Here is a 26739-nt window from a genome sequence, read left to right as displayed (position 1 = left end):
TGACTCTCGTTTATGCCAATAGTGATGTTTCCAATGAAAATATGATTTCCAGTGGGAATATTTCTGAGCAGAAGGATAGTGTGAACGATCTGTCATGATGACGTTTAACCCCTGGTCAGCCCTGATCCAACAGATCTGTAATCAAAAGTTTTCCAAACCCAGCCATCTCATTTTTTTTTTATTTAGTCATAGTGTATCTAGGACTACATGATCTAATGTAACCAACCTGGTTGTTGTTTAGCCCAAGGTAGGTAAGGATCCAACAGATCTATGATCTAAGGTTCTTCTAGTCATGACAATCCTGCCTGTTTCCAGTTTGTCTTCTGTTCAGACAGTGTATCTAGGACTACACTGTTTAATGTGTCTTCTAGTTGTTTAGCCCAAGGTCAGCACTGATCCAGTATGCCTGTCATCGAATCTTTTCTAGTTGTGACTATTCTGTCTTTTATTCAAACATTGTGTATCTAAGACTACATTATCCAATGTGTCCCTCATAGTTTGAGACTGTGGAGTATGATCTTGAGGGAGATTTGACTGTTATTTCTAACAAGTTCCCTTATTGGTGGTGATGGTACTTGTTGTTTAGCCCCAGGTCAGCCTCTACTGACCTGGGGCTAAATGACATTCCAACTGTAACTAACATAATATGCAATCATACAATGTGTCCTTCCTTTTTTAAAGACAATGAGTGCAATTCAATGGAGATATGGCTGCTATTTCTTGTATATGTAGATGCTCTGTCACTTGTTATAATTTATCAGTAGTGGTAGCCATGTGGATTGTCTGTCATGTTCCTCTCCAGGTCACTCAGTCACCACTGAGAGCAGTTGCTCTACTACATCCTGCTTAACTTACTGAGTAATATATTGGTTGCAGTGCTACAGTGTCATAGTGTGGTGTTGGCTGTAGTAGTGTAGTGGTCAATGTAGTGGCAAGGTAATGGTTGCAGTGTTGTAGTATTGTCGTGTTTCGTGTAGTTGCGGTGCACAAATGACTGTAATGGTGTGTTGGTGACTGCAGTGGTGTGGTGGGAGACACAATATTGCAGTAGAGGGTGTAGTGATGTAGTGGTAGATTTAGTGTTGTAGTAAGGGTTACAGTGTTGTAGTTGTGGTGGTAGTGGTAACTTTTGAAAATTAATAGTTTTTTTAGGGGGGGAGGGAGGAGAGAATGTGGTTTAGTGGCTTCACTTGATGTGACTGTGGACATCGGATCAGAGAGAAATTGTTGTAACTGCCTCATGTCACTGTCGCATACTGTTACATAGTGTTTATGTGGTGTGATGGCACATTGTGTCACAGATACTGTTACACTCTTCCTTCTTACCCCTCGCTGGTCACGTGTGTCCGGCTTCTACGTCCTTTCTTATCTTGGCTACTGCCAAGCTCACACAAACTTTCTTCCTCTCTCTTCCTTTAAGTTCGTCACATCACAGCGTTCCGTACACACATATATATTTTTTTCACGTCTGGCCTTATACTCCTTCTTGTTTATTTTCACTGTTTCGTTTTCTCGTCGTGTTTTCTGTTCGCCACTATATTTCTCCGTGTTACAAATTTAATTTGTTTCCATGGGAAGAGCCATTCTAACAATGCGTCCTGCCCTAACTCTTCGAAACACTTAGTTTTAGAATGGTGGCAGCTGATGAAGGAAATGTTCTCTATGTGGCCTGTGTCTTTTCTGTGCTCTGTTTATGTTCTGTTATTCATTTTGCCCACGTTTTCTTGTGACGTCCTGTACCCGGATATGCATCGATATATACATGTAGATGTAGGTATGTACATACATGTACGTATATATGCATATACTCACATATTATTTGTATTATATATATATATATATATATATATAAGGACAAACAACAAACATTTTATTGTATTCTTTGCTGCTAAAACTGAGACAACCAACGAACTAGATTATGCAACTGGCCAAGTGGCTTGCATAAAGCAACAATTAGCTTGCAGTACACTTTATAAAGCTTAAAAACACAGATTGCATTTTCTGCATTTCTTATTAATATGTAAAATGGGCCAAACTCTGCATAACTAGCCTATCATGTGATGTGATGGTTGTTGCCAAAATGTGCGTTGCATAGGAGTGAAGTAGGGAGCTATTTACTGAACCCAAGCATTTTGGTAAAGTGTAGTGCTTTTCACTGCACTTTTAAATTATACATACATACATACATACATGTATATATTCCACCAAACCAAGTTGTAACAATTCTCACGTAAAGATCTCAGTAGCATGAAACCCAAGACTTGAGATGAACTCCATCCCCATTCAGTTAACTCAGTTCAATATGTGTGCGCATGTATATATATATATATATATATATATATATATATAATACATGTATGTACATATGCATATATATCAATGTGTACAAATCAATGTATATATTATACATGAGACATGAACTAACATGCATAGACATAAGTTTAAACACACTGACACATGTATTGCTTCTGAAAATATCATATCACACTGCAATATATATGTCACTATCCCATACACACACACAAACATCTGCCATAAATAACAACAGTACAATGTTGAGGTAGCTTTAGTCTCTGTCCAGCCACATCACATCGGATCATCTCGTCATAAGTTATTTAACTCCAGGTCAGCCTTAATTCAGCAGACTGATGCTCAAAGACAATCCTGATGAAGCCCCCTTATTCTGTAGGGGTTTCTTTGACCACATTAGCTAATGTATCTTTTCTCTTTTATAAAACAATAGTGAATGGGGTGAGGGAGATTTAGCTGCTATAACTACCAGGTCAGACGACTCCCTTATCAGTTCAGTATTAAATGTCTAGTGTATATGTATGTATGTATGTACACATCAACCAGCTGGGGTGGTTTGGCCCTTCGTTGGAAAAACAGGGCTTTCCCCAAAACCCTCTTTAGTTTATATTGTGGAACATCATCACACAACTATCTTTATGAAAAAGTTGTCAGTTCAATTCCTGGGTTAGATAGAGTCCTACCTCTTCATTTTATATTGCCCCAGTCTACTCAGCTGTAAGAGAGAACCACCCAAGTGCTGATGCAGTTCCATCTCTCCTCCATCTGTCACATCCTGTATGTTTTGCCTGATTAAGTTTAATCAGGCCAAGAGGATGTCTCTGTCTATTTGTGACTCTAAAGACCCCTAAAACAATCAAGGCTGCATGCTACCAGGTCATACTGCTTTATCAATGGTGGCACTGTTGCATGTTTTTCATGTAGCATCAGCCAACCAATGCAAGTTTACTGCCTGTTGCAATGTTGATGGTACAGGCGCTGGTGGTAGTGGTTGTCAGCAGAGTTACAGCTGTTGGTCAAAGGCTTTCCAGCCATAACCATCCCATCCGTTTTTCAGACATAGTTGTTCATCACACTACATTTCCTAATATAATCTTTACAATGACAACATGTGGTTTTGAGGGAAATTTAGCTGTTATCTTTAACATATCAAGTATCCACATAGTGGCTCCCTTGATGGCTTATGTAGTGTTGCTGTTGTGGTGGTGGTAATCAGATAGAGGTATGGTTGTTGTGTTGTGGTAGTGGTGGTGTCGTAGTGTTGCTGCTGCAGTGCTAGTATTGTTGCTTGTGGTAGCAAGCTTGTTATTCTAGTGGTGACAGCTTAGTGGTAGTGTTACTGTAGTAGTACTGCTGTAGTGGTGGGAATGTGCCTATACTACTGTTGCTATTGTCAAAACTGCTGTTCCTACTACTCCAAGAACCACTGCAATGCTATCGTCACCATGACAACCACCACCACTGTACCACAATGGCGATGAAGACTACCACCACCACTGTACCACTACTACTACAGTTGTCCTTCACTCTTGTTGTTGCTGTAGTCCTGTGGCTGCTATCGTTGGCTGCCATAGTCTTTGCTGTTGTTGATGGGATAACAAGAGGTGTGGAACAGAAGAGGAAGACGAGGTTGTGCAGTGTGTGTGTGTGTGTGTAGGTGTATATGCGTTGCTTGGTGTGTCTAAATTGTGTGTGTGTGTGTGTGTGTGTTTAGCAATGATACGCTAGATCCTGCCACAGTAATATTGTTGGTCGGATAAGAAAGATAATAGAATGGACAAGGAAGGACTGAAGTGGATTGATAAACAGCTGGGTGGGTGTGTGTGTGTGTGGAGGTAGATGGAGAGACTGATAGAGAGGCAGACAAGTAGAGAGATGGGCAGGGAGAGAGAGAGAGAGAGAGAGAGAGAGAGCAATGTATGTAGGTCAATAGATATATATGGATATGAATGTATAAATATATATATATATATATATGGTGAGAGAGAGAGAGAGAGAGAGAGCAAACTGGATGGCTGGAGTGATAGATATGTGAGTCCATAGATGGCAAAATGAATAGCTGGATGGGGTAGAGAGAAAGAACTGGATGGAGAGAAGAATGGAGAGAGAGAGAGACTGAATGAATGGAGAGAAGGGACAGACAGACAGACATTGGTAGATAAATCAATAAACAGAATCAATAGACAAATAGACGGATAACATAGGAAGAACTGGGGAGGAGGAGGAGGAAAGAGGGGGGGTTAGATATTGTTTCAGAGAGAACACAGTGTATTGTAATTAATTCTGCAGGAACTGGTGTCTTGGTATTGGTGGTAGTGGTAGTAGTGATGGTGGTGGTGCCGCTGGATGTGGCACTGGTGGTAGTAGTGCCACTGGATGTCATGTTGCTGGTGGTGGCGGCGATGATGGTTGTAGTAGAATATCGTATGATATAGTAAAGATAGAAGACTCCAATCAATCAATCAATCTCTCTCCATCTTTCTGTCTATTTATCTATCAGTCTGTCTGTCTGTCTCTCTCTCTCTCTCTCTCTATCAGTTTGTCTGTCAGTCTGTCTCTCAGTTTGTCTGTTTATCTCTCTATTTATCTATCTCTATCAGTCTGTCTGTCTGTCTCTCTATCTATCCTTCAATATATATTTATATATTTGTGTGTGCGTGTGCATATGTATGTATATATGTGCATATATATGTGTGTGGAGGGGGAGGATGAATGGAAAGACCCTCGATGCTATATTGTCTACTAACAAGATTGTATATACATACGTACAGGTATATGTGTGTGTCTACTCACACACACATTTCTTTATATAATGGGTGCTAGTAAAGATGGAGTATTATGAATAGTGAAGAAGAAATCTTTGATGCTCTTATATAGACAGTCGGTGTACATTTGGGTGTGTAATAGAGAGTGTAACTGTATTTTATGCATATACTGTGTGTATGTTTTCTCATATGACTGAATGTAGAGTTTGTTTGTGTCGTGCCTAGGTTTAATATTTGTATCTGCATATATAGTAAATATATATACATTGTGCGTTTTATGTATGTTATGTTGTGAGTGTACAATGCAGTATATATAAAGATAGATATTTATAAAGGCTTGTGTGTGTGTGTGTGTGTGTGCTTATGTATACACACACACGCACATACACGCTGTGTAGGTGGGTGTAGAATGAGGAAGTTGTTATTGAACGGAGAGACCTGTGATAGCATGTGACTGCACAGTGTTTTGTGGATGTATATATGGTGATACATAGATGTATCTGTGTGTGTTCGTGTCTGTATACACCAAGTGTGCTACATGTGTTTAGATGTAGTTGGCTGTGTGCGTGTTTATATATGTGGCTGTTTCTGCTGATTTAAGGAGTTCATTGTTGTTTTACTGTTTGTCAAATCTCTGTGTTTCTGTGTGGAGTGGGGTATTGCATGTATATGCATATGTATATGACCAACTGTGTGTATATATATATATATATATATATATGAATAGTTTGCATGTTACATGCATTGTATGATGTGTTGTTTTTCAATGCCAGGTCAAGGCTAGATCAAGCAAGCTTATGACCTGAAGATTCCAGCCATGACCTTCTTGTCTTTTACTCTGGCACAATCCACCTGGACTACATTGTCCAATGTGTTTGTCTTTTCACTGATGATCATTTGAAATTTGTAAGTAGATTTGACTGCTATTTCTAGCAGGTTGAGCTGCTGCCCACCATCTCCAGCAGCAGTGATTCATAGCCCTTCCTACCCAGACACACGTTATGCCTTGTGTATAAATTATCTGAATAATGACGCACTTTTACATATATATATATATATATACACACACACACATAATTAACTGTTCAATAACATGCATATATAAAGTAGTTGGCCAGGGATAGTATTTAATCAATTTCTGTTGCACCTGTAACGTAAAAAAATCATTAGTGTTAATGATAATTCTTGTCAAGAATGACAAGGGAAACAATCCTGAAGTCCAAATTTATAAATAATTGAGACATCTAGTGGTGGTATGGTATTTTTTTGTAAATACAATGGCAGGTTTCTACCTTACTAGGCCTCCTCAGTGAAGTTATAGATTTAATGGTATTTACCTCCCTGAGGTAATCCATCTAGCTATCTATATGCCTCTCTATCTATTTATCTACCTACCTATCTATCTATCTAATTCAATATCTGTCTGTTTGTGTGTGTATGAGTGTATGTTTTTTGTATCTACATGTAATGTATTGTGACGTCTATCTATATTGTGACATGTATCTATATGTAACCTGAGTATATATGTATGTATAATGTAAATATCTTTGTATGGATACACACACGCTCAGACATGTTTGTATGTGTGTGTGCATGCATGTGTCTGTGTGGTTGTGTATGTATTCAGTGGAGAATAAAAGCAAGTCTATAACTTTTCCAGACCTTTCTAGGATCCCTATATAACTGAGTGGTGGTGGTGGTGGCGGTAGTGATGGGTCATTTTTATTATAGGTGTTTGGTATAATGACATAGTGGTGCTGTAGATCAGTTGTGGAGTTTACAGTAAGTCTGAAGGAGCAGAGGCCATTATAGTAGTAGTTATAGGAAGAGACAGTCCAGTCTTTGTACAGAGTTTATGCATTTCCATGCATAATCCTGTACAACCTCTTGTAAAAATCTAAGGTGGACTTTGTACTTTATTCACATAGCAGATTACTACAGCTGAAATCCCTGTGACAATCCCCCATGCTCTGGAAGTAAACCCAGTGAAGACAAAGAACATAAAACTGTACTGTATTCTGGAGGGGTGGCCATATTCAGTTGGGAAAAGGAGTAGTCAGAACTTTTTATTGCGTAACCAATGTCAAGTATGGGTGTACAAGTATTGGGATCAGAGATGGGTCAAAAGGAGAGAGAGAGAGAATGAAGAGTTTTTGTATTGGGCAGATGTAAGGAAGGATTCGTGACAGGTGAACTGTGGACAGATTCTTTGCTGCGGGCTAGCTAGGGAGTTGGTCAGCAGGAAAGAAAGGGGCTTCCGGGAGGAGAACGAAAACAGTGAGTGTGGAACGAATCTGAGTGAACTCTACAAAAGTAACTGACGACCTAAGCCCTGTTGTACCTAAAGTAATACACCTTTGGTAAGTGTATTCTCATCCCCACTAATTTGTTTGTGTATAGCTTGATAAAGCTATACAGATATTGGTACAGGATTAGCTAAACCTAAGAGAAGGTGATGCGTTCCATTACATTGGTTAACGAATTAGTCATGGAAGCAGGGGTTTCAAATACAAAGGAGACAGAATAAAGGAGAAGAAAATGTTGAGGGAGAAAGAAACTCTCTGTGCAGATTGTATGATAAAAGGTTACCAATCACAACGCAGGGTTTATTTAGTGAAAGAAGAAATATAAGTATAATAGCTTAAATATGGTAGCTTGAAAAAATGTAGAAGGTTTATCTGTGGTGGCTTATCTATGGTACTTTAATTAAACATAGTGGGAGGGAAGGAAAGAGGTTCTGGATTTCAATCTGAAAGGGAAGAGAGAATTGAATTTGTCATGGTTAAGCATAGATTCCAAACAAAGATCAATCTTTTGTCTTGCTTGATATTGAACCTGCAACCCAAAATATCATCACAGCTCTTCTTTCTCTCACAGCAACTACATTTATTGCGACCACCCCCACCCTTCCTATTAGATGACTTGTTGCCATCGTACAGCCTCATCTCTTTCCTCCAATTCTCTATGTAATCTTTGTTTAGTTACCTGTTGTACCACAATTTCACATTATGACTTAGAAATTGTCTTCTACTGAAGTCTACTTTACCTTTCATCCTTTTTTGAGACCAATAAAATAAGTACCATTCAAGCATTGGTGGTTGATGTAATCAAATGAAAAACTTTCAAAGTTCATGATTTTGTAATCGTCAGGAGATAAAGTTGACTCTGAAAATTTGAAATAATTTTATATATATTGTGTGGAGAAGCACATAACAAATTAAGAGTGCCTGCAAAATCCTCAAGATTAGTATTAAAACTCTTGTGAAAGATGCAGTTTTATTGAGAACCTTCATGTCACTATCATCTCAGACCTGTGAGTATACTGTACATTTTTTCTGATCTCACACTTCATACAATTGAACACATCCATGCAGACACATTCATGTATTTTTTGCCTCCACATCCATATATCAATGTTATACTGTTACACAGACTCATGGCTACACAACATGCTTACAATCAACAAAGGTGGTCTGCTGCTATTACTTTAATTAGTGAAGAATCACTACTGTCTTCCCCTTACTGTCCACCTCAAAGTTCCATGATAAATCTGGCAACCGTAAATAGAACAAAATTTATGAACACACAAAATATGCCACTATTTCCACTATTTTCAACACAAGAGACTATGCATATGCAGTGACCGCAACTTCACCCATTTACCTGGGACAAAGCACAATTCATATAAGCAATTCAAGCCAACACCAAAGCAAACCTCTTACACCACCACTAAATACTAAATCACACTTAGTAGCTTCTACATGTGTACCTTGGAATCCTAAAATCTGCTGCTATTCCCAACTGGAAAGGTTATATCGACAGCATGACTGTGCCTTCCCTCTTCTTCCAGGAACTTGAGATCACTATTACAAGCAGGACTCCAAGCCACCACCAAATCCACAGTAGAAACATCCCTTACAGTAGCAGTGTTGGTCCAGACTCTCACCAGAACTCAAGAGTCTCCCTGATATTCACCAGAAGCAAACCAACAAAGCAGAAAAAATATCAAACACTTTCAACTGATGAGAGAGAGAGAAAAAATATATGAAAATAAAGAACATTGAACTGGACCTAAAACTATCTCATGGAAAAGAAATTTTGTTAAGGGAACACTGAACAATGGGAAATATAAAATCTGTTCCCGATTTCTTTTTCCACTTTGCTAAAGAAAAATCAGCTACACATAACCAGATTATCGGTTACAATGACGAGGGTCCCAGCTGATATGATCAATGGAACAGCCTGCTCATGAAATAAACATGCAAGTGGCTGAGTACTCCACAGACATGTGTACCCTTATCGTAGTTCTCAGGGAGATTCAGCATGACACAGAGTGTGACAAGGCTGGCCCTTTGAAATACAGGTACTACTCATTTTTGCCAGCTGAGTGGACTGGAGCAATGTGAAATAAAGGACACATCGTATCGCCGGGAATTGAACTCATGACCTTACAATCATGAGCTGAACACCCGAACCACTAAGCCATGCGCCTTCTCTATATAGCAATAATTCATCACAAATATGCACACTGTTGCGTCCTCAGTATAACAGTGCATCTTCCCAACCTATGCTTAACAAAATAGTTCATATGCCAAACAAATTCTTTGATCCCCAGAACCCAACTGCAGAGACACATCTAAAACTTAATGATATTATGAAAGATGATGTATTTACGGCTATTAATGAACTAGATTCAAACTCAGTCCCCCGACCAGATAGTCTCCAAGCCATACTGTTAAAAACATGAAAACCATTAAAGATACGATTTCAAAAGTTGCATGATATAGCAATAGTAACAGGTATACAGAAGGGAGGTAGGAGGGCTGAAGCATAAAACTACAGATCTGTTCCTTTCACATCTCACACATCTAAAATTATCGACTGCATTGTCTGTGAAAAAAAAATAATTACATATCTTGAAGAAAGCAGCCTCTGAGATGACACAACAATTACAGCAGCATAACACCGTTCTCAATAATCTCTTGCATCTACCTTGATTTGGCCAAAGCATTCGACAAGATTGTTCATGGAATCATCTGTCATAAGTTAAGGGGTCTTGGTATTGCCGGAAAACTCAAAAAATGACTCTTTGGCTCCCTGCACAGTAGGAGTCAATCTGTTGCTGTGAATTGTTTTCTCTCTGCCAAGTCACCTTTAATAAGTGGTATACTTCAGAGAATGGTTCTAGGACCATTATTATTTATCATCATCAGAACACAAGTACACTCAGCCAACCTAATGAGTTATGCCAATGACAATGATATTGATGGCTATCCAAACTCCAGAAGATACTGTCACACTCTAAAATGAGCTAAACTCATTTATTAAGGAGCAGATAAAAAAACAATGTGAAATTTAGTACACTAAAAGTTCAGATTCTCATGATAGAAGGAATACATAGCAAGGCTTATGAAGAACATTTACCAGTAAAATATCTTCGATTAAAAGCAAATCAGAAGCATTAAAAGGAAGACATTGAATAAACTCCTAATGATGACAGCAGAACAGCCAAGAATTCAAGAATAGACTCTGGGAAGGTCAGCTGCTACAAACTCAATCATAGACCAGCATAAAATGACAACAAAACCAATAGAAAATAAGTTAAGGTGGTGCTCCAGTATGGCCACAGTCCTACAACTGAAACCATTAAAATTCTTGTTTAAAACGACTTCACTGGGGATGTATCACAATGTCAGCTGTTCATAAGCAGTGGACTAAAGCAGCAGCCATCATTCAGATTTCCAATTTCTAAGTGATGGACTTAGAAAGTTAGCTGTATTTTAGTTTACATTGAAGGTAACTGACAAATCCACAATTTAAAAGTGTTGTATAAATCACTTATTAGTTCTTTCAAAGTTAGCATTATTATAATTTCAGATGATGAACACAGTGTCATCTTTGTATGGACTGACACACACACACACACACACACACACACACACACACAAATACATGCACATTCATGAGGGTGATCTATGATTTACGAATTCCTGTCTCATCATCATTGTCATTGTCATCATCATGACTGTATTGTTCAGGTGTAAATGTGACATCTGTTTTTTTTTTCTTTTCTTACAACTTACTTACAAAAGAGGGACAGTGGCCTTTAAATTTATTGGTCTCCTGCCACCAACATGTGGGGTTGCAAGGGGTTGATTTTTCCATGAATATGGGGTGGGGATGGGAACCTTCCACAGATGGAAGATGTTGAGGGGGTGGAATGTGTGTAGTAGAGAGAGAAGATTATGGTAGGGTTTGATTTGAGGGAGTGTTGGCTGCTATTCCTAGTAGGCCACAATTGGACGTAGGTTTGAGAAAGAGGTGTAGCTATTATTTCTAGCAAATTAAGTGACTGTTGAGAGGAGTCCTAACTACTTGAAAGGAGCAGTAGTGGTAGTAGAAGTGGAGGAGAGAGAGGGGAGACTCATTACCCATGGATCTTCATCACTTGACCTTGAATGATATTATTTTGTATCCAGGTTGTTTCTGTGGCACACTGTCACACACACTGATGACACTTTGCTGTGTGCAACATGGAGTACAAGAGAAACCCCCATGACAAAGCCATAATGGAGTCATCCTGGCCTGCTTGGAATAGCAGCAAAATGCCTTCGCATCACATCAGCCATCCTAAGGAAAGGGGGACACATTGTCTTCTGCAGTGCTAGATATAGAAACAGATGGAAGGGTCACAATGGGAATGTGTTTGGTCAGAGGGTGAGTTTGAGCTTAACACCATCAGAACAATGGATTCTGGTACATTACAGACTCTCATAGAATACACCAGTGTCATTTGGTATGCCACAGTGTAACGCAAAACACCACAATTATGTCACAACACACCATGGAGTATCACAACATGCCACAATGTGCCACAACACATTATGTTACATCCTGCCATCTTAGATGCATCTCATTGTTTCTTCACAGGCAACTGAGTGCCATGGCAGAGCCAGGTATGTCATGACATATCAAAGCATGTTTTGTGACACATCGCAGGATTTCTGAGAATACCACAGCATGCTGTGGCACACTCCAAGCCCCATGGCACACTCCAAATTCTTGATAAATAGAAACTGAATGCCACATCTCCCCACTCTCTCCATTACCAATGTTGCCTCTCTCTCTTTCTCTCTCTCTCCCCACATACCACCACTACTGCTACTACTACTACTACTACTACTACTACTGCTGCTGCTGCTGCTACCACTGTTATGCTACTTGTGCAGTAGTGCAGCAGTGTTGTGTACAGGTGCATACACTGAAGTCCCTACCGTCTCTGACCTATCAACTACCTTCTGCCATTAATCAGTCTTTGGAGAAGGAATAAAAAAATTACTTTGCTAAAATTAGAATCAAAGTCAATGCTTTCCCACAATTCCACCAATAAGAAGAAGAAGAAGAAGAAGAAGAAGGCTCCCTCTTTCTTATTTTGATAGAAGGCCAGTAATTAAGAGAAATGGGGGAATCGATTGCATCGACCCCAGTATGCAACTGGTACTTATTTTATTGACCCCAAAAGGATGAAAAGTAAAGTCAACCTGCCACCGTCAGTAGAGTTTGAACTCAGAACATAAATGCCACTAAATATTTTGTTCAGCATGCTAACAATTCTACCAGCTCACCCTTTATCTAATAATAATAATAATGATGATGAATAGTAAATAATAAATAATGATGATGAGAAAGTGTATGTGAGAGGTATAGAGAAAATAGCAAAGTACCAGGAGCGTTGAGCTAGAGAGGCCATGAAGAGTGGCAGGCAAAGTGTATCATTGTGGTTTAAAGGTGAATTAGAAACTGTAATGGTGAGAACAATAGTAATGGTAGTTGCATGCTTGATGATGATGATGATGATGGGGAGCCACAGATCGGGGAGAGTGTGTGTGTGTGTGTGTGTGTGTGAAATGGTAGTGGTTTTTATACGATGGGTGATGTGGAAAATACTTCACAGGCTGAAACGAATACTTAGATAAACAATGTCCCAATAGCAGTGAGAGAGAGAGAGAGAGAGACAGCCATGTTGGCCCAACTGGGGAAACCCACGTAGAGAAGAGGTGTTGAATATCAAGAATCACAGCTAAAAAGGAAAAGAAAATGACACACAGTATTTATTCACTTGAAAGGGTGTTGTTGCTGCTGTTGTGAGAAATATACGAAGACGTGTTTGTTGTTATTTACTGCGAACCTGCCATCTTTAACTACTACAGCCTCTTCCACTATCATTATTTGGCAGTTAATCTAGCTAGCGAGATGATTGGTTGATATAAATTATAGAATTATCACTATCTTGTTGCTTTGTTCGGCTTTCTTCACATCTACTCAAACGTTCTGTATGCCTTGTGTGTGTACTTGTGTGTGTGTGTGTGTGTGTGCAGGTGTGTAGATGTATGTGTAGATATGTGCATGGCTGTGTGGAAATGTTATGTGTAGATGTTTCTAGATATTATAGATGGGTCCGTGTGTAAGATAGACAAACAGACAGACAGAGAGACGTACGGTAATTTGCACAGTACAGTTTAGTTCAGCTAAGTGATATGCTAATCAGATTGCACAACAACTCAACAGGTAGTGGGTGCTATGACTTTGTGTCTGAGAATTGAACAGACAGGAAGAATTGGCATCATATATATGTACACATATATGTATGTACATGCATACATACTTACACACACTCATGTATACATAATATATACATATATAAATATTTGTATGTGTGTGTGTATATATATATATGTGTGTGTGTGTGTGTAGACAGCAAAAACCACATCAAAATGATGTGGTTTTAGAGTCATTTGATGCCTATTTCTAGCATATAGGTGCTGTTTTCTCAGTACCCTTAATTATAATTATATTTATATAATTATATATCTATATATACACGTATATATATATATATGTGTGTGTGCGTGCGTGCGTGTGTGTGTGTGTGCGTGTGTGTGTGTGTGTGTGTGTGTGTGTGTGTGTGTGTGTGTGTGTGTGTGTGTGTGTGTGTGTGTACATACATACACACTTTTATTAAAGCTGCAAAATTATGGCAAGACTGCTAATCTGCGTTTCACATTCCTGTTTGTCGAACAGTTGTGATAAAAACTGAATCAAAATTGTGATGGTACATGTAATACATGTGATTACATGTGATGTAATTCATAATACACGAATAAGCATTTAAATTCGATTGGGTGGTTGGTTTTCAAAATATAACGGTGTAATATTTGTTACCAGCTGGATAATTAAGGTGATTTGAAAATTACCTGTAAGGTGTATATAAATATCAATATTATGAAAAAAAACCTTGCTTAAGGCAGAGGAAAAAGTTCAGAAAACACACATATATATATATATGTGTGTAAAAGTAAGATCCCAAATCCATATATAACCTGGATTTTATCTACTCAATTCCTTAAATTTGGATATGTATATATATATGCACACCAGTGCATACACAATATATACTGTACTATAATAGACACAATACAGTCAGATGATATATTTGTTGCCAGTTAACTGCACACATCATCATCATCATCATCATGTTCATCATTTTAATAACCGTTTTTTCATTGAAAGTCAATGACATACTTTGTAGGATAGTGATATTTGTTTACATCTTTTGCATGATTTCAAGATAAGGAGATACAAACACACACATACAACAGGCTTCTTTCAGTTTCCATCTGCCAGATCCACTCATAAACCTCTAGTAGAAATCACTTGCTCAAGGTGTCACAAAATCCTATCATTCATTGCCAAAATTCTGTGGAGAACATGTCCGGGCAATGGGGAAATATTTACATTGCTTGGAGGCAGAACTGGTGACAGGAAGGGCATCCAGCTGTAGAAAATCTGCCTAAATATATTCTATCCACTCCTTAGTATGTGTGAGTCATCAGACCCAATGTGCCACACACAGACACTAACTTGCACGCATCATCATCATCATCATCATCATCGTCATTATCATTATTTTACATTCATTTTTCTATGCTGGCACAGGTTGGATGGTTTGACAGAATGCAACAGGTCAGCTAACCATGTCTTGCTCCAATATCTAAGCCATCACATGGCTTCTGTGGCCCTTCTGAATCGCAGCCATCTTATAAAGCGTACTGAGAGCAGTTTCCCATGGCACTAGCAACTACAAAAGTTGTCTAGTCAATAACAAGGCTAGAGATCTCTCTCAGCCCCTCTATTGCTCCTACATGGTTTGGTTTACCAACATTTGCAAGGTTGTAATGGAGCCATTAATACAAGGGGCAACTTGTAGGTGACAAAGATGAAAGAGCAGAGTCTGATGGTAGAAAAAACTTTATTATTATTATTATTATTGTTGTTGTTGTTGTGAGAGGATGAATAAGGTGGGGGTGAGCTGGCTGAATCATTAGTACACCAGGCGAAATGCTTAGTAGTATTTCATCTGTCTTTACGTTCTGAGTTCAAATTCTGTCGAGGTTGACTTTGCCTTTCATCCTTTCAGGATTGATAAAAATAAGTACCAGTTGCACACTGGGGACAATGTAATCGACTTAACCCCTCCCCAAAAATTTCAAGCCTTGTGCCTTTAGTAGAAAGGATTATGAGAGGATGGTAGCAGAGAGAGAGAGGGAGAGCAGCATTAGGGAGAGGGGAATAACAGGGGGTCAGGGGAGAAGGGAGGAGGAAGTGAAGCGTGTTGGTAAGATGATATAATTAACATGCTGTGTAATCCCTATCCTCCATCCAAGTCCTGTCTTTCTTCTTTATTTCTGTATTTTTGGGGAGTTTGATTATAATTGCATTTTGTCCTTCACCATTTCTGTGGGTTTAGTTTCATTTGCAAAATTGCTGAAAATAACACACTTGTGAGTATTCATTCACAGCCTGAGTGCAATGACAGTATGGTCAAGTGAAGAAGTGCATCTTGCACCCTTAATGGATGATGGTGATTACACAACATTAATTATACCATCTCACCAATGTACTATGAATGTAAAAGTGGGTTGAAACAATTTTAGTGATTTTCAATAATGAAAGTTGTTCTATCTATTTATATAAACTCTACAGATACTATGAAATCCCTGATGTATGTCCAGTAGCTGGAGCAATTCCATTGTATGATGATATCTGGTAGCCAATAACTGTGGGATGAGATTTGTACAGTATTCTACAAGGGTTTTACCCAAATATTACTTTTATATATATACACACACACAAACATATATATAAAAAGAAACACCTAGACAAACTAACACATGGCACACAATGAACCATGCACACTGACAGACATTAGTCTGCTCAATCACTCTCCTATCAAACCCTGTTTACTTTACTCTTTACTCTTTATTCTCTACTTCTGGTCAGTCAGCAGCTAAACTTGTAAACCAATACCACATGGCTTCTCACCAAAATTCTCACTTTTCATTTTGTTCTCATAAATGTGTATGTGTGCATATAAGTTTCAAATTTTGGCACAAGGCCAGCAATTTCGAAGTTGAGAAGGCATAAGTCAACTACATCAACCCCAATGCTCAACTGATACTTATTTGATCAACCCCAGATGGATGAAAGACAAAGTTGACCTTCGTGGAGTTTGAACTCGGAACGTAAAGGTGGACGAAATGCTGCTCTGCATTTTACCTGATGTGCTAACAATTGTACCTGCTCACCACCTTACAGATAAATATATTTTAATGTAGATATGCATTTGGGTAAGTATATTGATGTACAATTGTATATGTGATGTTGCACATTGCATTAATAGATGTGAAATTGTCTTATATTTGTTTACCACCATCACACACACACACACAGATACGCACACCTGTGTACACATATGCACACACACACACACACATACACAAAGTATAAAGGTATGTTCATGGTGTTGTGATGGCTCGTATGATGTGTGAAATATTGAAACATTAATTGGAGATAAATATCTACTTTTTTGAGAATCACAACATGAACCTTCGTTTTTACTCTGCCAACTTTCGTAACATTCTTCTATTTTTTTTTTTTTCCTTTGTCGTTCCAGAAGACCTTCCTTCATTGACCAATTTTTTAGTGATGAAGAGAATAAAAAGAAAAGATGTCCTTCACACAGCGGCAATACTTTCCTTGGTTCTTCACTGCTGCCTCTGTGTAGATCTTACCTACCATGTGGAAGAAGGGAAGGGACCTGGAGCGTATGTGGGAGACATCGCTACAGACTTACACTTGATGGACAAAATACCATTCCAAGATCACAATCTTATAACGTTCAGCCAGTTGGAACAAAGACTGTCAGACAGTTTCCGCTTGTTCAATGTGACCAAGAAAGGTAAACTGCACACAGCACAATCACTAGATGCTGAGTCCCTGTGTTCATATAAAATGGAATGTTCCAAAATAGTCAAAGTGGCAGTTCGAAAAGCTGAAACTTTTATGAAAGTACTGAAGATTAAAGTTGTCATACAAGATGTTAATGATAACCGACCTGAATTTCCTGAAAAGTTTGCCAACATCCAATTCTCTGAAGGGGACAAAGAAGGCATGTTGAAAGCTATTCCAAATGCTATAGATAGGGATGTTGGGGTTCGAAACTCCAAGATTACATACCAATTAGAAACCAAAGACAAGGCACCATTTATGCTGTCGGTAAAGAAAAGAATAACCGGCAGTTCCAAACTTGGTATTGTTCTCACCAAAAGTCTTGATCGGGAAACAAAGGACTCATACAATCTACAAGTAATTGCCAAAGATGGCGGTTACCCTCCAAACCAGGGCTTGCTAAATATCCATGTCTCTATTGTTGATGATAACGACAACTTCCCAATATTCAGTAAAGATATTTACAATGTTTCCATAAGAAATGCACTTCAAAGAGATAAACCCATTATTACATTGACTGCCAAAGATTTAGATTCCGGAGAGAATGGTCGTGTTACATACCATTTCAGCTCTGAAACATCAGCTTATACTAAATCCCATTTCTGGTTGAATAATGTCACTGGTGAGATTTTCATTGCAAAGAATTTATCATCAGAACGAAAGAAAAATTACAAATTGTTGGTCGAAGCCAAAGATGGCAGCAGTTCCCCTCTCAGTTCCACAGCCATCGTTATGGTGAATGTGATCAATCAACATAATAACCCACCTGTAATTGATGTGAATTTTGTCACTGAGCTGAGAGAGAATACTGCTGCCATTTCTGAAGGGATCAAAGTTGGCAGTTTCATAGCTTATGTCAGTGTTATTGACAATGATATTGGACAGAACGGTGAGGTGGAATGTAGCCTACACCATGATAAATTCCTTCTTTTAGATTTAGGATCAAAAGAATATAAAATTACGTTAAAGAAACCTGTTGACAGAGAGAAACAAGATAGGTATGACATAACAATTTCTTGCGAAGACAAAGGGTCCCCTCCTTTACAGACTCAGAGACAGTTCTCCATTGAAGTGATGGATGTCAACGATGTCCAGCCACAGTTTACAAAAGAATCTTTTAAATTCCTGACTTATGAAAATGGGAAAACAAACTTTCCCATTGGTTTTATAAATGCTACTGACCCTGATATGGGAGCTGGAGGTCAACTGACTTTTTCTCTGCTGAGTACCAGCAAACATGTGATACCATTCCAGATAACTGATTATGGTTTTATCTCAACCACTATACCACTGGATAGAGAACAACAGAATGTTTATAAGTTCCAAGTATTTGTCAAAGACAACGGGAATCCTTCATTAAATAACACAGCCAATGTGATTGTAGAGGTTTTAGATGAGAATGATAATGCCCCTTATTTTACCTTCCCTAGTATGGACCCATTTAGATTTGATGTTAGCTATCATCCCCAAAGTAAAAAAGAGATCACTGTATTAAGGGCTTCAGACAGGGACAGTCATTTAAATGCTTTCTTGCGATACGAAATAGTTGGTGGCAACAACAAACAGTTATTTTCAATAAACCCTTATTCGGGAGTTCTGTCTTATGCACGGACAGTTTACCAAAACGATGCTGGCACCTACAGACTTGAGTTTCTTGTGAAAGACAGTGGCACACCAGCTCTGACAGCAACCACCACCATCATTCTAACACTGAGTGTCAGTAATAAGACTTCGGTGTCGAATAACTTTCAGCCCTCCTCTGACAACATGATCAATCTTACATGGTTCATAATCATTGTAGCCATTGCTGTAATACTCTCAGTCATTCTTGTAGTTTCCATCACACTCTGTTTTGTCCGCTGTAACAATGACCGACACGGCTCTCCAAGGGCTGGTGTCAGTACAGCAATCCCATCGGACAGGGAGAAAAGTCATTACATAACTCAGACGAAGAAACCTGTCCCCACATCAGGTCATTCGGCTGAGGTGAGTCGACGAAATACTCAGGTGATCGAATCAAAAGCCGAGTTCTACCCACAATATGAATCACAGAGTGAGTGGATAACATCGACCACAGAACGGAGACCTCCTTCCGTCTTGTTGGTAAGTCTCTCTCTCTCTCCTCTTTCTTTTTAATTTCACTCTCTACATTTCACACTATACTTCCACTCTTACCTACACACACACACACACACACACACACACCAAGATACTTTCCAGCATAGTCAATTTTATCATCCTCACTGCTCAACTGGTATTTTTTTTCTTTTATTGATCCTGAAAGAATGAAAGACAAAGCCGACCCCAGTGGAATTTGAACTCAGAGAGTAAAGAAAGACAAAATGCTACGTATTTTACCTGACATGGTAAAAATTCCACTGGCTCTGTGCTTTAACCGATTTCAATATTAACACATTGGTCTTCAAGACCCTGTATTGTCTTATTTGTGAGGTTTAACTACACCATCCTTTCTTGTGTAGCTCAGTTTTTCATTGCCACAACCTCTGAATGAATACAGGACTCAACACTCATTACCATTCATCCTCTACGTGTCTGCATCTTCAAGGACATCGCTCTGACTGCTGATGGCTTGAATATTTGATCATTCTCTCAGTTTATTTCTACAAAAGCAGTCACATTTCTCACCACCATGTAGCTACAATATTACACATACAACAGATCACACCCCGTGTCTCTCCATATATCACAGATCTTCCACATGCCATATTCCAGGTTTCACCACCATGTAGCATTACATACCTCACTACCATGATTTTCATACAAAAATTCTTTGTTGCAAACAGATGACAAACCCTTAAACTTCTCCTCAACCTCCTTAATCACTTAATTAGATCTCCCAGTGAACAGGAACCAGATTCTGAAGAACTTTCTGTTATAGGTTTACCCTTCTCTCAGCATTTACCATTTCTCTTTATCATGTGACCACGTGACCAACCAGACTGTCAGATGATGCTACACATCGCTGGTCACAATGAGCTTTTGCATTGTTTCAGCCTTCAAATGATGTGACCCTGCTGGCTAGGTGAGCAGATCAACATTCCCCCCTGATAGAAAGGGGAATGGAGCACTGAGAAATGAAGTGTCTCGCTCAAGAACACACAACACTGCCCAGTCAGGAAGTCAAACCCACAATCTAGTGCTTATGAGTGCAACAGCCTAACCACTTGGCCACAAAAGCTATGCACTTTATTGATTAATGCTACTTCAACAACCCTTTGTTGGGTGGAAATCCCCACCTTGCTTCTATATGCAATCATAGTCTTTCAATCATTACGCAAGATTCATGACCAAAGGTAAGGGTAGGTACAAATACCGAATTGAAGATAACAAGTTTGATTTTTTACATCTAAATCCCATCTTCTGATGACCGAATGTTGAACTGGCACCATTACTGCACCAACTCCTGCAATTCTTGCACTTAATTCATCCTCCCGTCTTCCATCATTCATGCAGATGACCCCAAGATACTTGAACTTCCCCACCTGCTGCAGTGGAACTCCACTCACATGTAGAGTACATTAAGCAGGCCCCCATAGGGATAAATGGAGACTTTCATCTCCAGACGAATGCCCAAAGTATTTGTGTTCAGATAAATTCTCTGCGAGTATTTAGACACTCACTTCTCCTGCTCACAATCTTTATGGACAGGATTTGACTTGCATAGCTAGGTTGGAAGTGGTATCAAGACCAGCAGATGTGGAATCAGTCAGCTGGTGTTCACAGGAGACATGGCACTATGTGACTCATCAGAAGGGGATCTCCATCATGCACTCAATAGGGTTGCTGTTGAGTGCTGCTCAGCAGGAATGAAAAGGAAATGATAATAATATTAATAATAAATGATGATGATGATTTCTAAAGAAACGTTTTAGTAGTGGGAGACAAGGTGTAACTAATTGAATCGACCCTGATCTCGGTTGTTGATGCAACCAACATCAGAAGGCTTCAAAGGGACATAACTCTTAACACTGATAAAGACATTGTAGTGTTTCTGCAATCCCGGTTTAGATAACAGCAAAAACAATGATAATAGTAATGACGATGATGATGACCGTAAGACTAGTAACAACAATAAAGAAGATTTTAATCCCACTTTGTTCAAACATAAAACGTGGCAAGTTGTACCTCATTAAATTCCTGATTCTTTGACACAAGTCTGTAAGCCAAAAAACGATATTTCTCTCTAATTAATAATGGTGTGCATTGGCCAAGAAACCTTTAACTCAATAGCTTTGTACTGTGAAAAGATGAGAGCCCTTATGTTTCCATATGGGGTCGACTCATCTCCAAAGAAAACCCGTTCATGGAATAGAACGTGGTATAGAGAGAAAAGAACGGATAGGACCCGACCTTTGTAGAGAAGTTTGCAGAAATCGTAAAATAACCAATACATGTTCCAGCATGGCCAGGACAAGGATAATTTTAAAGAAGCGAACACCTTCTCATCTACCATGGAAAGATAAGTAAATTAAAATAGTGATATGGCTTCCTGCTTCCAAATTTTGTACCTTAATGAGCAAGGCCGCATTACAAGAACGTGCAACCTTATCTTTCGCAATATATACTATACTACCTTATACAAAGGAAGGACATTTGTCGTGAATGTATTCTGATGGGATGTCACGGTTGGAATGTCCGGTTAGAACTAACCAGCGAATAAATAGGAACAAGAGGCCAATATTTTGGCGTTTTTGTTATTCGGCGGTTATCTCCCTTTCATTCTGCTCATAAAGGTTACTTTCTTTATTGCCATATAATTAACTCTAAATTGAAGAATTGCACATTTCATATAGTATTGTCACGGCTGGAACCTCAGTATTTCTAATTCTATGACAACATCAATATTTAATGTCATGTGTAGCAATAACAGAGAGACGTTATTTCCGCAACAAATAAACTGGGTTTAATGATGAATTATCTCCACTTGATAAAGATTATCCCAGATTGTCTTGTATTAATTACCTTCCTTACATTGACTGCATTCGTATGGCGGAATTATCTCCCTTTGGCTATTCAGTTTCTTATAGCCGGCAACCATTTAGATCAGGGGTTCCCAACGATTTTTTTCATCTATGGACTCCGTTGATTACTAATTTATTCTGGTGGACCCCCAAAGCCATTTGATGTTTAAAAACTAGTCCATCGACAGACTATGGACGATTAAATCACAACAGTTATTATAGTCCATCGTTGTGCCATTCAAAACACTTTATTCTTTACGAATGTTTGTATGAACATGTGTATTGTGTTAAATGTTTCTTGGCTAAATCACACGATTATGTATTCCACCAAAGTTGACTTTGCCATTCGTTCTTAAGTAGCAGCTGATTACTGGAGTCAATATAATTGACTTACTCCCCCACCCCGAAATTGCTGGGCTTGTGCCAAAATTTGAAAGCAATTGCTCTTTGTGTCATCTTTCAGCAAAACGAAAGATGGTCTTTGTCTCCTAAACAATGACACAGTCTGAAAATATCCGAATGGGGCTGGGGTAAAGCATTAGGTTTCAACAATTAGATTAAGCCAATTAGCTAATTACACATATGTTTCTATTTGATATATCATAATTAAGTTTACATATTTCCTTTTTCTTCTATTTCCAGCTGCCAACCCGTATTCCAAAGCGATAAAGTTATGCTGACCCTTTCAACAGAAACTGTTCCATTATCTCCTTCAAGAGACCAATTCAAGGATGACATCACAACTTCACTGACGACACACATACATATATATATGTGTGTGTGTATATATGTGTATGTATATATATATATTATGCATATACATATGTGTGCATACATGTATATATATACACACACACACATATATATATATATGTGTGTGTGTGTGCATATGTACACATGTATGCATATATATATATATATATATATATATATATATAAAGAGAGAGTGAGAAAAAGTGTGTGAGAGAGAGAGAAAGACAAAGACAGAAAACTCCCTGGATAAATAATTAACTGCTATATGAACAAGAAGAGCAATATGTGGACCCCAAAACAAATAATGATAATAAATAAAATAAAATAAAAAGAAACTAAACATATACACACAGCAAAATCTATAGAACAATGGACATCCTCAACTCACAAACACACACACACATATATATATGTATGTAAATATATATGCATGTATATGCAAATACACACACACATATACACATACATACATATATATATATAGAGAGAGAGATAAATGAAGTATAAGGAAAGTAAAAATTGTAGGTCCTCACGTCTTTTTATATATATATATATATATATATATGTACATACATATATATACACACATACATACATATAGACAAACATATATATATATATCGCATATTTGAAAGCAAATTGAGACAAAAGCAGTAAATGTTACAAAAAGACGTTTTTTTTACTGAATTCTACAAAATCTGACTCAATGTTTCAAAGGATTTCAGTTGGAAATTCCATATTATATATTTTTACTTTTTGTTTTTACATTTGTTTATAATATTTCAAACATTTATTTACTTTTTAATTTCTTATCATTATTATTTGAATTTTTTTTTTTTTTATATATTTTTGTTTTGTTTGTCATCGTTGCTGACAAAAGGCGTTGTCATCGATATGAGGTTCATATCTACCATGGTTCAATGTGGGCCGACTGCTGCTCACCGGCAGAACTATCAAACAAAAAACCACAACAACACCAACAACAACAAATATATGTGTGCACTTGGAAGTGTTAATAATAATAATGATAATAATAATAATAATAATGATGATGATGCTAATATTAATTTGATATTAATAATAATGATGATGATGATGATGATAATAATATTCATTCTGATGATAGAAGTAATGATGCTTGCAAAAGGGAATGACATTGAAGAAATACTACTAACACTACTACTACTACCTTTCCTTCTACTTCTACTACAATCACTACTACTACTTCTGTAACCACTATGACTACTACCTTTTCTATCCTCCTACTACTACTACAACTACTACAACCACTACTACTACTGTTACTACTGCTGCTGCTGCTACTACTACTGCCAATGTCTCAGTGTTGAAGATGGCCACCTCAACTGTTTTTCTATCACTCTACAGTGGTAGGTTGTTATGCTTAGCTGTTGTTTTTAAAATACACACACACACACACACACCTGTCCCTACCCCCACCACACACGCCCACCCATACACACTTAACCTCTGACCCTTGCCTCCCACCGCCACTACTATCACTCATGTCTACAGCCACCTCCACCGCCACCACCACCACCACCACTACTTCTCTGTTGTCTGTGTCTATTACTGGAAGTACCACATACCCTGGTACACAGTGCCTTTATTACCAATCTAAGCCTCACTTCTCTCAGTTGGCTTCTTTTTCTTTTTCTTTCTTCCTCCTCTTCCTTCCTTTGTTCCTTCTTGCTTTCCTTTCTTTCCTTCTTCCACCTTACGTTTCTTGCTATCACATATTCCACAAAGAAGCACACACACACACACATATACACTCACACATGTCACGGACATAAACCTATGTAGAATTATTTTACAAATACCTGGATATTCTACACAACTAAATGTATATATTTCCTTGTGAATATATATATACATCTATGTGTGTATATATGTGTATGTATATATATATATATATATATATATATATATATATAGGTATATAGATAGATAGATATATGTATGTATATAATTGACTTGAAAATTTCAAATAGACCCCAGCCTATAAACATGTAAAAAACTTCTAATTTGAGAATGTATCCATATATACACTTATACATACATGCACATAATATAAATCTACATATATATGTGTGTGTGTATGTACATATATATATACAGACACACATATGTGTATGTATTTATAGACATACTTATATACATACATATATATGCTCACACACATGCAGACATCATAAGCATATAGTGTGTGTGCCTGTTTGTGGGAAAGTGGAACTTTAACATAAGGGAGATAACTCATAGACATTTCTCTTGACCGGATGTCTTTAGACTAAAACTTGTGCAACACCCCGACTCATGACCCTGCTCACCCCCTCCCCACACACAACCCCTGTAAATATACACACCCTGTTCCTCTCTAAGAAATTATTATCATTATTATAATCGACTCTTCCCACCCTCAAATGTGCGGCCATGTGCCTGTGTTAGAAAACATTTATTATTATTATTATTATTATTATTATTATTATTATTATTATTCATTGGATGGTCAAGTTGAGGCCGTGGGGGAAAAGGTATATGACTCAGGTAATTTGGGGTATCCAAAAGAATTTTAAAATAAATTCTTGGCATCCACAAAATATCTGACTTGAAACTCACCCCACCCTCTACAATATTTGGTGTACCAGTTATATACTGAGGTAAACAATTTCAATCAACTGCACTTTTGTTCCTTTACAAATATGACATGGTGCCCTCTCAAAAGAAATCCATTATTATTATTATTATTATTATTATTATTATGAGCGCCATGGTGTGGCGGCAAATTCTTGGCAAATCAAATCTACAATCGGGGTTCCAATCTCACCATTGGAACTCGTTCATTTACTTCATTAAGGCCCCTTGAAGAGGGCAGCACTATCATGACTTTCTTTAATTTTAAGGCTTTGAGCCTAATTTAAGCAAATTATTATTATTATTATTATTATTATTATTATTACAGTTATATTTTGTTACTGTGTAACTTGTATTTGATAAAACTATAAAAACATTCTACATACATACACACTGTATATGAGTGTATATCCATGCATGTGCTTTAAAATATGTGTCTATATATTGTCATAAGAAAAGTTGTCCAGGCATATATATATATATAGATATACACATATTTATATATGTATATATATGAAAGATATTGGTGGTAGAAAATATCAGAATAGGTATCAGAGTATGTGGTTTAAATGGAACAGAAGGGGATCAGACATCATCATCCACAGCTACAGAAGGTAAGTCATCCCTTTGCCACCACTCCTCACCCCCACAACTGGATCAAACAAGAGATGGGGACCGAAACCAGAAGAAGAGATTAATTTCCTTGTGGTATGAGACAATATTGAGATTATATAGTCATATATATATATATATATATATATATATACACACACACACACACATATATATATATATAAACATGACTGTACATACATAAAGTATGTACCCCCATCATAGAGATCAGCTGATGTGAATATCTCTTTAAAATCAAAAAGAAAGAAGGTAACTATGGACGACTGCTTCGAAACCTTCAGCTTTTTATATCTGGA

At 37.8% G+C, this 26739-nt stretch overlaps 1 protein-coding gene across 3 annotated transcripts in view; it reads left to right on the top strand.

The window, feature by feature from the left end:
• LOC106873243 (putative protocadherin beta-18) overlaps window positions 1–26199 on the top strand; it is a 126999-nt gene extending 100800 nt beyond the window's left edge. For 2 of the 3 annotated variants that reach the window (XM_014920517.2, XM_014920522.2), the window contains exons 2-3: window positions 17089–19526; window positions 23048–26199. In XM_014920517.2, the coding sequence (XP_014776003.1) occupies window positions 17089–19526; window positions 23048–23074 (2465 nt within the window). In that variant the 3' untranslated portion in view covers window positions 23075–26199. Of the gene's footprint in view, window positions 1–17088; window positions 19527–23047 lie in introns of those variants that run through there. The other variant, XM_014920521.2, reaches the window with a different exon arrangement.
• The last annotated feature ends 540 nt before the right edge of the window (window positions 26200–26739 follow it).

Source organism: Octopus bimaculoides, chromosome 14 (genome assembly GCF_001194135.2).
Source record: "Octopus bimaculoides isolate UCB-OBI-ISO-001 chromosome 14, ASM119413v2, whole genome shotgun sequence".
NCBI lineage: Eukaryota > Metazoa > Mollusca > Cephalopoda > Octopoda > Octopodidae > Octopus > Octopus bimaculoides.
This window is presented reverse-complemented; position numbering and strand designations above follow the sequence as displayed.